The following is a 13651-nucleotide window of genomic DNA, read 5'->3' on the forward strand; positions in this document are numbered from 1 at the left end:
ATCTTGTAACAATATTTTTATAGAAAAATAATTAGTCTTTTGTATAATGTATACTTCAAGAATTATGCTATCAGGTTAGTTATGTGTTTGGGTTTTAGAACTTGGCAGGATAAATACCCACTTGAAAATGCATTATTGCTCCTAATTTTGTTGTGCATATTAATGTTCTGTTTATATCATTAAACTGGCTGCACTGATTTAAATTTCTGTTTATAATAATGTGTGAACCCAGACATTTATAGTAGGAATATTAAAATGAACTAGACTATTAAAATGAAATAGTCCATAACAATTTCAATTCTCTCAATCTCCTTCTCTCTCTCTCCTAATACTATTGATTGATTTCATGTTAATTTTTTTAAAAAAAAATATTTTTTTATTGATTTTAGAGAGAAAGGGAGAGGGAGGGAGAGATAGAAACATCAATGACGAGAGAGAATCATTGATTGGCTGCCTCCTGCATGGCCCCTACTGGGGAGAGACCTCATAATCTGGGCAAGTGCCCCGACCAGGAATCAAATCATGACCTCTTGGTTCATAGGTTGACGCTCAACCACTGAGCCATGCCAGCTGGGCTCATATTAGTTTTCATTAAACTTAAAGTTGTATTCCCTTTGAAAACTGCTTTTCTTCTTTACTCTAAAATGCATCATAAATTAATTGTAAAACCACTAAGCACATAGCTATAGGATGGAAAACAACTGCTTTAAGACAGACCAAAATAATACATGTGATTTCTAGATGTCTATCTACTGGAGTGTGTATCACAGGGGTCCTCAAACTTTTTAAACAGGGGGCCAATTCACTGTCCCTCAGACCGTTGGAGGGCCAGACTATAGTTTAAAAAAAACTATGAACAAATTCCTATGCACACTGCACATATCTTATTTTGAAGTAAAAAAACAAACCTTCAAAAAAAAGGTTCTCCTAACTTCAAAAAAAAAAAATCCTAACTTGTTCTTACCTCGGTCCTCAGGCAGCAGCAGGCTCTGCACAGGCAAGCTCGTGACTCGTCTGATCACACCTGAGACTGAGAGGAGGTGTTGAGAGACAGTGAGAAGGAGGGGAGTCAGAGAGTGCGGCGCACATTCCACACATGTGCACTGCAGGCCCGGGACGAGTCGGCTGCTAAGCAACAGGCAGCGGCTGCAAAAACAAAATACCCGGAGGGCCAATAAATGTTTTCTGCGGGCCGCATGTGGCCCGAGGGCTGTAGTTTGAGGACCCCTGGTGCATCACATTGAAACCAATGCAGCTTGTTTAACCAAGAGTCATATGGGCTGGTTCTCCAAATCATTCTGCCTCTGTTACAATAGAAATAGCAGAAGGTCGAAGTAAAGAAGGTAAGATGTGATAGATCAGTAGCATGGGGTAATAATGATAGTTTGATGATAACTGAGTGTAATGTGAGCAGATAGGAAAGGAGTAGTTACTATGAGAATTATCTAGAGCTAGCCACATAGCTGTCATTTGGTTATTTTTTAAATGAGTTCTACACATATATATACAAAAAATGTTAAAGGTTAATAAACAATTGCATTGTTCAAAAGCTTAGAAATGTTTAACTACTTACCTTTGTATTATGAATCCTTTCTAAGATGTTTGGTAAGACCATTGTGGTAGATGGTAGGTAAAATATTCACTTTCGTCACGGGAGCACCAACCAATATGAAATGTTTGTTCAGTTAGCATCTGACTCTCAATCTGGAAGCCTAGGGGTTACACTTACCCCTGAGGGACAAGGAGAGGGTTTACCAGGGTTCAGTAAATAAAGGATATCAACTCTCTAAAGGAGTGGTTCTCAACCTTCCTAATGCCGTGACCTTTAATACAGTTCCTCATGTTGTGGTGACCCCCAATTCCATTGTTACAAATTTAACATAATTAAAGCATAGTGATTAATCACAAAAGAAATATGTATTATATATGTGTTTTCCGATGGTCTTAGGAAACCCCTGTGAAAGAGTCATTCGACCCCCAGGTTGAGAACCGCTGCTCTAGAGTGTACTTGAAATTAGAGAGAAAAAAGTAAAACCTAGATTTCAGTCATGAGAGAAAATATTTTCAAATAAATGTTTTTGTTTCATACTACCTTATTTAAGAGGTTCCACTTTCACTCTTCAATAGATGTTGTCTATTTCTTATACGCTTCTTCATTCTTAGCTCATCTACTTCTGAAGTATTACCCAGTGTCGGCCAAGCATCTTCATAACAAGACTTGTGGACAAGTCCTGTATTTACTGGAAACACTTGATCTGTTACTTCTCCTGATAGAGGAAAATAGAGTTCACTAGCGGTTTTCACACTTTTCAAAGCACCAAGCTCATCTTGTTTGTTCAATTTCTTCCCAATTTCAGACAGACTACAGTAAACAACATCTCTAAAAGCTCCCTGTGCGAAGTTGCTGGTTCCCACTGCTCCAATACCACTTTCTGCTATTACCCATTCATGTTTCTCTACGAATTTATGGACAGAAAGCAGATTGGGCCTGGTGCGCAGCATCCAGACAGTGCCCGCCCCCAGGCCCCAGGGCCAGAGTGAGCAGGGCGCTGGGTCATCAAGACAGTGGGTAGGCTGAGGCCCCAGCCTGCACTCTTCCCACCGCTCACAGTGCCCTGTTCGCAGGAGTGCAGGGGTCACGGCACAGCTCCTCTGCCATCCCAGCTGGTGGGAGCCTCAAGTGAACTTATTTTGATGGAATCAGTTTATCTCCCTTGCTCCAGAGTAGACAAAATTGCTACTTTGTGGGGAGGATGGCGGGGGTGGCAATTTTGATAGTTACAGTTGGATAGATGAAACTTAAATCCAGTGACTAGAGGCCAAAGGTGGTGCTAAACATCCTACAGTGCCCAGGGCAGCCCCACAACAAAGAGTGAGCTGGCCTCAAGTGTTAACAGTGCCAAGGTTGAGAAGCCCCAAGCTAGGCCTAAAGTGGACCCTGAGAGAAGGGATGGAGGAAGGCAGAGGAGAGAAAGTGGTGCTGTGTTCCCTCCTCCAATGCCAGTCAAGGAAGGAAGAGGAACAAAGGAGCTCCTTATATGATCAGGGCAAATGTAAGTACAGAAGAGACTGATGTCCTGTTTTGCAAATGCGGCACAAGAAAGCAAGCCCCCAAATATGCCGGGTGGGTGGGGGGAGATTGTGACATCTAGGCATGAGCAGTACTCAGATAACCCCCTTAGCTTCTCACAGGTCTGAGCATGGCATGGGGGTGTAAGTTTCCCAAAGTCCCAGAGGGAACTTCAGAGTAAGCCAAGAAATAACTTAAAGAAAAAAGGGAGTCACCTCAAATGGGTGCACATGCACTGCCCTTGGGGTTCTCAGAGGGAGCTGAATATGCACCAAGGCCAGCACCTGGCTTCATCCAATACACCTGGACATCAGCACTTGGACTAGCCTAGACCAGCTCTTGAGTCTAACATGACAGGCTGTGATTATTACCATGATGCTGTTCAACTAAGATCTGAAACATGCCCCTCCTTCCCTCACCACCACCACACACGCTGTGCTAAACACCACCCCTGGGAACTAGCATGCGGGGCCCACATCCTATGATTTGAAAAGTAAAACGGGAGAGAAAAATGGGAGAAGATCCTAAGGGAAACAATGACATGGAGATGAGCCTTTGAGCACCACTGAAGTGCCCCTGAAGTGGCTAAGCTCTTCTTAAGTGGCCTGAACAATTGTGCAATAGGACTGAACGTAGCTAAAAGCGTATACAGTAACTCATCTGAAAGAGGCTCAAAAATTAGTCAACAAAAATTCCATTTTTACACCCCTGTTATATGGACTGCTGTAATTGTGAAATATCGTACCTGTTACAATACCTCTGGTTGATTTTTATTTCTTGACATTGAATAGTAAACTGTGAGAGGCATGACCTTCAATATAACTGATCATTACCTTCCCTTCACTTTACTGTTTCATTTCTAGAAGCTGTATTCCTTAATGATATGAGGCCGTCTGCCAGTGGTTTATATATTGTCATCGCACATCCCTTTTCATCTCATTAATCCTTACTCGTTCTATTTTGTCAACTTAGACTTAACTTCCACCTAGAAACTTTCTCTGACCACTCCAGATTCAGTTAAAAGTCCCTGAAATACATTTTCTTCTTTTTTCTTCACACATACAACTTCCAGTTTAATATCTATAATTGGTTCTACATTTGTGAAGTAATAACAATGTTGATAATATTGCAACTTTTATGAGCATTTACAATTATTATATCTTTTTCTTAAATCTTTATTGTTGAAAGTGTTACAGAGGTCCCCTTTGTTTGTTTGTAGTTATTTTCCCCCTTGACACCCTCCACCCCGTACCTGCCCCTCTCAGGCCTTCACCACGCTATTGTCTGTGTCCATGGGACATGATATCACTCATGTGTGGAATCTAATGAACAAAATACATTTTCTTGTTCTCTTTGTTTTAAATAAATTTATTGGGGTGACATCGGTTAATAAAATTATGTAGGTTTCAAGTGTACAATTCTATAATACATCATTTATATATTGCATTGTGTGCCCACCAACCAAAGTCAAATCTTCTACCATTACCATATATTTGACCCTCTTTTCCCTTCACTATCTCCCATCTTCTCCCTTCCTTCTGATAACCGCCATACTGTTGCCTGTGTCTATGAGCTTTTGTTTGTCTTATTTGTTTATTTGTTGCTTTCAGTTTTATACCCCACATATGAGTAGAATCATATGGTTCTTGACTTTTCCTGTCTGACTTATCTATTCTCAAAATTCATTCGTGTTGTCATAAATGGCCAAATCTATTTCTTCTGATAACTGAATATTTTCCATTGTATATATGTATGACATTTGAAATGCATTTTCATAGCACTTAATAAACTTTATTGTAATTATTTATTAAATCATTCATTGTCTCTGAAGACAAGGTCTTATTGCTTGTCATTGACTTTTCTAACATGGTTTTTAACACATTGCAGGCATTAACGAATGAAGGCTTACCTAACTAATGAAGTCTGACAAATCTGCAATGACAGTCAAGCTTAAAAAGCTAATTACAGAGCTTTCCACCCCTTTCCCATTTTCTACATTCAAAAGTTTTATTTGTGTCACACATGAGTATCATTTATGAAAATTTTTTGTTTATAAGAGTCAACTTTGAAACTATGATGCTTCCATTTCCTAAGTGGCATAAGGAGGACCATGACATGTAAGAGAGGGAATGATAAATTAGATGTTGGAGTTCAAAGCTCCCAAGGGCAAGATATGGGCCTGTTTCACAGAACCACATGCACATAGCTAATATCTAATTGGCTTCCCTTGAATGTGAGAGAAAAATGGGTAGAAAATACCGGGGGCTTTAGAGGCTGGCACAACCAAGGTAAAGTGCTGGCACCACTGCTTACTAACTTTGTGATCTTGAAAGTAATCTATTTAAGTGTCTGTTTTTCAATACGCAGAAATGGTGAAACAATAATTACTTGTATCATTGCTGATTAAATATTTATGAGTGCATGTATGTGCATTTTCATCTCAGTGGTCTAAGCTAAATAATAATCCAATTTCTTCCCATAAAAATACTAAGTGTCTTTAGCTCAGATTTCCAATTCTGCTAATGGGAGAAGTCAATTGCTTTCCTGAATTCCCGAATAACACCTTCTGTTGACCTGAAAATGAACTGCTTTTTAAAAAATTTATCTTTATTGTTGAAAGTATTACAGATGTCCCCCCCTTTGTTTCCCTATTGACCACTCCAATTCTCTCCCAGACCTTCATCTTTTTTTTTTTTTTTAATCTTCAAACTCTTCACAGGGATAGCCCAAGTTGCTCTCTACTCTCACAGCCATGGTATGCTATACAACATTTACTGGATTTCTGATTATTAATTTCTGAGCCTACTTCACCAACAAAAATTTAAAGTTCAGAGTATTTCTTAAAAAGTATGGAATTCCCTTTAACAAAACTTGCTAATGACTATTAAACACACACACACACACACACACACACACACACACACACCCTCTCTCCCCTTGATAAGCAAGCTGAGGGACCAAGGTCTGGACAATGTCAATGTCTCAATTTCTCATTTTGCTTACAAAGCTGGTGACGCATGGAGTTAGCAGAATGGATGTGCTGATACTGAGCTATTTCATGATAGAAATGCTGACTAAAGATGTAATTTCTCTGACTTTTAATCCTACCACACTGAATTGGAGGAGAAAAAAATAATTACATATGGTCTTGAAATCAGTTATTAAGCAAAAAATCTTTAAAATGCAAATTTAATATCCATTGTAGCATTAAATTCTGCCATTATATCTTAGAACCTGTTGATAACTTCTCATGTCTAAGGCTTGACACAGCTTCCTGTGATCTTCCCGTTTGGCATCTCTCCACTTCTTTCCTGATTCTCATCCTCATTTTACACTATGCTCCAGCCATTCTGAAATATTTGTGATGATCAAACAAACTGTGCTATTTCACCCCTTTGTGACCTAACCCTCCTATGCAAAGTTTATCACTACCACTTACTATATTGTACACTTCAACTATTTATTCAACAAACATTTATTAAGTGCCTTCTATGTCTCAGTTATAGCAGAAGGTTCTTGGAAAATACAACACTGCAGGCATGGCCTCTTGCCTTAGAGCAGCAGTTCTCAACCTGTGGGTCGCGACCCCTTAGGAGGTCGAACGACCCTTTCACAGGGGTCACCTAAGACCATCCTGCATATCAGATATTTACATTATGATTCATAACAGTAACAACATTACAGTTATGAAGTAGCAACGAAAATAATTTTACGGTTGGGTCACAACATGAGGAACTGTATTTAAAGGACCAGAAGGTTGAGAACCACTGCCTTAGAGGGTTTGAGATCTTATAAAGTGAGACTTGCAGATAAATAAATGCTCAGGGAGGATATGGGTGGTGAAATAGAACTTAATTTTGCATATAGTGAAGGGTGTGGAAAATTTCAAAGGGGTGAGCAGATTCAGAAAGGGATTCAGAGGTGATAAAAATTGAGCTGAGCCTTAAATAAAGGCAAAAAAGGCAGAGAGAGCTGTGGAGGAAAAGGTAGAGTTATGACTTTTCCTGGTGTATCAGGGAAACTACGTGGAGGAACTACAAACATTATGGAATAGTGGTTAACAGTTAATAGGGTGTGCCTGGAGTTTAATATCTGAGTCTGCATTAATATCTGATTCTGTGGCTCCATGTCCCATGTGTACATATTCAAAACTATTAATTTCCTCATCTATTAAAGGCAGTTAACCATCTTCCACAATGCCATAAAAATTAAAGTAGCACTTAGGTTGAGCACATTTTAAGAGATCAAAATATTAGGTGTGAGGGGGTGATGTGTGGTGAGAGAAAGAGTTAGAAATGTAGAGAGGTGCCAGTTAAAAGGGTAGATATGCCAAATATATGGTAGATGAAATAATAATGCCTTCGACGTGTCTATGTCATAATCCCCAGAACCTGGGAGTCCATTTGCTTATGTGGGAAAAGGGATTTTGCAGATGTGATTAAATTAAAAGTCCTGTGATGAGAAGATTATACTGCATTATCTGGGTTGGCTCGGTGTAATTACAGTGCCTTCTGAGAGAGAGGGAGACAAAAGAGTCAGAATCAGAGACAGAGATATGATGAGGGAAGCAGATGTCAGAAAGGAGAGAAACTTAAAGCTGCTGCACTGCTGACTTTAAAGATGGAGGAAGGCACAGTGAGTGACGGAATGCAGGTGGTCTCAGAAGCTGGAAAGGGAAGGAATTGGGCTCTTCTCTCGAGCCTAATGGAGCCTGCTGGTATCTTGACTTTAAGACTTCTGACCTCAAGAACTGTAAGGTACTAAATTTGTGTCATTTAAGTCACAAGGTGTGTGCTTATTTACTACAGCAGCACTAGGAACCAAAATAAATATAAACATGTATGGTTTTATACTCTATCCTATGGTCATTGGGAAATTATCAGATATTTAAAAATAGTACCAGGTATGTAATTTTGAAATAATTTTGCATAGTTGCAATAAGGAAAAAAAAGTTGGATCAGAGATGAGCAATACTGGAAACAATAGAAATCAAATGGAAAAATTCAGAGTCTGGAATTGGCATAAAGAGGGTAGGGTAAAGATATTTTTAGACAATGGAAACAAATTTTATGAGCTCTAAAGCATATATAATTTATAAATCTTTAAAAAATAAAAATACAAAACTAAGTAAAAATATTTATTTAGTATGAGAAACAAATCTGATAAACTATTTTTATACAATGATAGCACAAACATCACAAAATTTTGGAAAAAAGAGCATAATATTTTTGCCAATGACATGATATTGTATATAGAGAACCCTAAAGATTCCACCAAAAAACTGCTAGAACTGATAAGTGAATTTAGTAAAGAAGCAGGATATAAAATAAACATCAAGAAATCAGTTGTATTTACATAAACTAATAATGAACTATCAGAAAGAGAAACTAAGAAAACAATCCATTTATAATTGCTTCAAAAAATACCTATACAATTTTTTAAAAATATATTTTTGCCCTAACCAGTTTGGCTCAGTGGATAGAGCGTCAGCCTGTGGACTGAAAGGTCCTAGGTTCGATTCCTGTCAAGGGCATGTACCTTGGTTGCGGGCACATCCCCAGTAGGAGGTGTGCAGGAGGCAGCCAATCGATGTTTCTCTCTCGTTGATGTTTCTAACTCTCTCTCTCCCTCTCCCTTCCTCTCTGAAATCAATCATATATATATATGATTTTTTGCAGAGAGGAAGGGAGAGGGAGAGAGAGAGTTAGAAACATCAATGATGAGAGAGAATCATCGATTGGCTGCCTCCTGCATGCTTCACACTGGAGATTGAGCCCGCAACCTGGGCTTGTGCCCTTGACCGGAATCCACAGGCTGATGCTCTATCCACTGAGCCAAAGCAGCTAGGGCAATACTTATACAATTTAATAAATGATATATAAGATCTGTACCTGGAAAATTATAAGACAGTGAAGAAATAATTGAAGAAGATGCAAATAAGTGGAGGCATATACAGTGTTCATAGATTAGAAGAATAACATCATTAAAATATCGATACTACCCAAAGCTATCTATAGATTCAAAGTAATTTCTATCAAGTTACCAATGGCATATTTTACAGAACTAGAATATTCCAAAAACACAGAATTGAAAATAGAGCCCAAATGGTCTCAATAATCTTGAGAAAGAAGAACAAAATTAGTTATCACACTACTTGGTAGCAAACTATACTACAAAGCCATAGTAACCAAAACAGCATGGTACTTGCATAAAAACAGACATATAGATCATGGAACAGAATAGAGAGCCCAGAAATGAGTCCATGCCTTTATGATCAATTAATATTTGCCAAAGGAGAGAAGACCATACAATGGAGTAAATGCAGCCTATTCAGTAAATGGTGTTGTTAAAATTGGACAGATACATGCAAAAGAATGAAACTAGACCACTTTCTTACACTATGCATAAGAATAAAATAAAAATGGATTAATGAGTTAACTGTAAGTGTTGAAACCATAAAAATCTTAAAACATAGGCAGGAAATTCTCAGACATTTCTCATAGCAATATTTTTCCTGATATATCTCCTCAGGTAAGGGAAACAAAAGAAAAAAATAAACAAATGGAGTACATCAAACTAAAATGTTTTCTCACAGCAAAGGAAACTATCAACAAAATGAAAAGATAACCCACTGAATGGGAGAATATACTTGCCAAGGATACATCTAATAAGGGGTTAATATCTAAAATTTATAAAGAAGATAAAACTCCAAAAACAAAAACAAACAAACAAATAATCCAATTAAAAGATGAGCATAGGAACTAAATAGACACTTCTCCAAAGGGGTCATACAAATGGCCAATAGACAAATGAAAACATGTTCGATGTCACTAATCATCAGAGAAAAGCAAATTAAAACCACAGTGAGATATCAACTGTTACCTGAAGAATGACTGTCATCAACAAATCAACAAACAAGTATTGGCAAGGATGTTGAGAAAAGGGAAACCTCATGCATTGTTGGTGGGGATGCAGATAGGAGCAGCCACTATGAAAGCAGTATGGAGCTTCCTAAAAAAATAAAAATGGAACTGCCTATGATTCAGCAATCACACTTCTGGGAATATATCCTGAGAAACCTAAAACACTAATTCTAAGGAATATATGCACCCCTATGTTCATGCAGCATTATTTACAATAGTCAAGATCTGGAAACAGCCCAATGGCTAATCAGTAGATAAGTAGATGAAAAAGCTGTGGTATGTTTACACAATGGAATACTACTCGGCTGTATAAAAGAAGGGAATCTTACCTTTGCCACAGCATAGAGCTAAAGAGCATTATGCTCAGTGAAATAAGCCAGTCAGAAAAAGATAATTACCATATGATTCCACTTATATGTGGAATCTAATGAAAAATAAACTGATGAACAAGATCCAGAGACATAAAGCATGGAGCAGACTGAAGAATCTCAGAGGAAAGGTGGGGGTGGGTAAGTCAGTGGGAAGAGATCAACCAAAGAACTTGCATGCAAATATGTATAACCCATGGACACAGATAATAGTGTGGTAAAGGCCTGGGGTTGGAATGGGGGTGGGCTAGAAGGGGTTGATGGGGGGGGAAGGGGACATATGTAATACTTTCAACAATAACAATTAAAAAACAAAAATAAACTAGCAAATAAAATAGAAACAAATTCATAGATACAAAGAACAGACTGACAGCTGCCGGAGTGGAGGGGAGGGGGGGGGTCGGGGGGACTGGGTAAAAAATGTGAGGGGATTAAGCAAAAGGAAAGAAAGAAAGCTCATAGACACAGACAGCAGTATGGTGATTACCAAAGGGAAAGGAGGGAAGGGAGAAGTAGATGAGGGTAAAGGGGGGGATGTTCACTACGGGTGGTGAACACACACTACAATATACAGATGATGTATTATAGTGTTGCACACTTGAAACCTATATAATTTGATCAATCAATATCACCCAATACATTCAATTAAAATAAATAAATTAAAGAAAAATAATGTAATATTTTTATTAATTGCTTAACACAAATCTGCAATGTTTCCCACCCTAATTTCTATAGCCTGTTCCAAGGCCTTTGAAGAGACTAAGCAAATGGGGGTCCTAAAAGATAAACTTCTTTACTTTAAGAGCAAATATACTTCTGAAGTGGCTACATAGGACTGGAGACTGATTCCATAGGTTATGGTTTGAGTACCTGGGTGGGTAATATTTAGAACATGATAATGCTTTTTTAAGTTGGCATCTGTCTGTTTTTTTAAGTTTGCACCTGAATTCCTGGAGAATAGAGAGTATATCCCACCTGGTACAGCTCTCCTATGAATGACTGAATATTACAAGATATGCCATTTTAACTGAAATGTATGTACACATTTGCATTTTAAAGAACTATAGCTTATGTTTTGTGGCAGCATTATAGAAACTAAAACATTAGGATAACTACTTAATATGAAACTCTTTACCATGATGTGCCCTACGGGCTATAATCAAAGATCAACTATTTTAATTTTTCATCACAGAAGTGTTTATTTGTTTTAGAGAAAAGCTTCTGAAAATTTTAAAACAATAATTTTAGCCACAGAAAGTTATGATTGGAAAACAACAGACCACTTTAAGTGTGAAAAGTCAGTTTTCATTTAAAAAATAATATCATTACAATATGCAAAATAATTGATACAAATAAAATTTATTTGTGGCACCACAGATAAAATTGTGAGTTAATTATAATTTCTGCTTTTTCTTCCATTCTTTTGGTAATATGCTAATACTCAGTTTTACTTTGGACCAAGTTCTAAGTTCTATGTTATTTTAAGTATAGAAACAAACTCATTCCATTGCAATGCATTTATTACAGTGGTTCTCAACCTTCTGGCCCTTTAAATACAGTTCCTCATGTTGTGATCCAACCATAAAATTATTTTCGTTGCTACTTCATAACTGTAATGTTGCTACTGCTATGAATCATAATGTAAATATCTGATATGCAGGATAGTCTTAGGCGACCCCTGAGAAAGGGTCGTTTGACCACCAAAGGGGTCATGACCCACAGGTTGAGAACCGCTGATTTATTACATACAATCAAGGGGCATTTAATCCATTAAAAGTGACATCTACCCACAAAATATTTTACCAAGAAAGCGATACTTGAATTAATGACTTAGCACTACACCAAATAGAAATTAATTCCATGGTAATAATTATCTTCTAGCACATAGCCAAGTAGGTTCTATAGATGCTTTGAAAGATAGTACCTACACTAATAAAAGAGAAACATGGTAATTAGCGTACGACCGCTACCCGTCCCATTGGCTAATCAGCATATCCTTATGCAAATTAACTGTCAGCCAAGATGGTGGCCGGCAGTCAGGCAGCTGGAAGCGAACATGAGGCTTGCTTGCTCCAGTGACTGCAGACTCCAACGTTCCCCGCCTGACTTGCCAGCCTCTGAGCTGGCAGTTTGAAACGTTCTAACAAATATAGAAGCTAAACAAAACCTCAGAAACCAGCTTTCAGCAAGCCGGGATCTCAGAGCTGGAGTTATACATTGTTTCAATTATAGAACGCAGAAGCCTCAGAGCTAGAGCCAGAGCTAAAGCTGGCCCAGAATAAAAAAAAAGAAAAAGAAAAAAAGGAGCAGTTGGGAGCTTCAGTCAACAACCGCCAGCCTGAAAGCAGCCCTCAGCCCCTCACCCAGACTGGCCAGGCACCCCAGTGGGGACCCCCACCCTGAAGGGTGTGTGACCAGCTGCAAACAGCCATCATCCCCTCATCCAGGCTGGCCAGGCACCCCAGTGGGGACCCCCACCCTGAAGGGTGTGTGACCAGCTGCAAACAGCCATCATCCCCTCATCCAGGCTGGCCAGGCACCCCAGTGGGGACCCCCACCCTGATCCAGGACACCCTTCAGGGCAAACCAGCCGGCCCCCAGGCCTCTATCCTATATAGTAAAAGGGTAATATGCCTCCCAGCACCGGGATCAGCAGAGCCACAAGGCATCCTGGCACCGGATCAGCGTGACAGGGGGCAACGCCCAAACCCCCTGATCGCCCTGCGGCTCTGTGTGTGACAGCGTGCGGTGTCCCAACCCCTTGATCGGTCCTGCTCTGTGTATGACAGGGGAAGGCGCCCCAACCCCACCCCTCCCAAAGGCCCTGCTCTGTGTGTGACAGGGTAGAGCCATAACCTCCCCATCGGCCCTGCCCTGAGTGTGACAGTGGCGGCACCCCAACCCCCTGATCGGCCCTGCTCTGTGTGTGACAGGGGGCGGCGCCCCAACCCTCCCCCCCCCCACGGGCCCTGCTCTGTGTGTGATGGGGTAGAGCCATAACCTCCCCCATCGGCCCTGCCCTGAGTGTGACAGTGGTGGCGCCCCAACCCCCTGATCCGCCCTGCTCTGTGGTTGATAGAAGGCGGTGCCCCAACCACCCGATCCACCCTGCTCTGTGGGTGACAGGGGGTGGTGCCCTAACTCCCCTATCGGCCCTACTCTGTGAGTGACAGGGGGGAGCTCCCCAACCCCCTGATGGGCCCTGCTCTGTGCGTGACAGGAAGTGGCGCAGCAACCTCCCCATCAACCCTGCCTTGAGTGTGACTGGGGGCGGTGCCCCAACCCCCCAA

The 13651-nt window shown here is 39.9% G+C and overlaps 1 protein-coding gene across 1 annotated transcript; it reads right to left on the bottom strand.

Annotated features, from left to right (window-relative positions):
• Nucleotides 1-2097: 2097 nt before the first annotated feature.
• Nucleotides 2098-2502, bottom strand: LOC139015804 (glycine cleavage system H protein, mitochondrial-like). The gene has a single exon (XM_070423502.1). It carries the CDS (start codon nt 2500-2502, stop codon nt 2098-2100), a length of 405 nt encoding a protein of 134 aa, XP_070279603.1.
• Nucleotides 2503-13651: the final 11149 nt, after the last annotated feature.

Source organism: Myotis yumanensis, unplaced genomic scaffold (assembly GCF_028538775.1).
Source record: "Myotis yumanensis isolate MYYU_CA2020_CCGP unplaced genomic scaffold, mMyoYum1.0.hap1 SCAF_8, whole genome shotgun sequence".
NCBI lineage: Eukaryota > Metazoa > Chordata > Mammalia > Chiroptera > Vespertilionidae > Myotis > Myotis yumanensis.

What these genes read in the sequence shown, in the direction of transcription:
- LOC139015804 (XM_070423502.1), bottom strand. Translation starts at nt 2,502, where the DNA reads ATGCTGCGCACCAGGCCCAATCTGCTTTCTGTCCATAAATTCGTAGAG.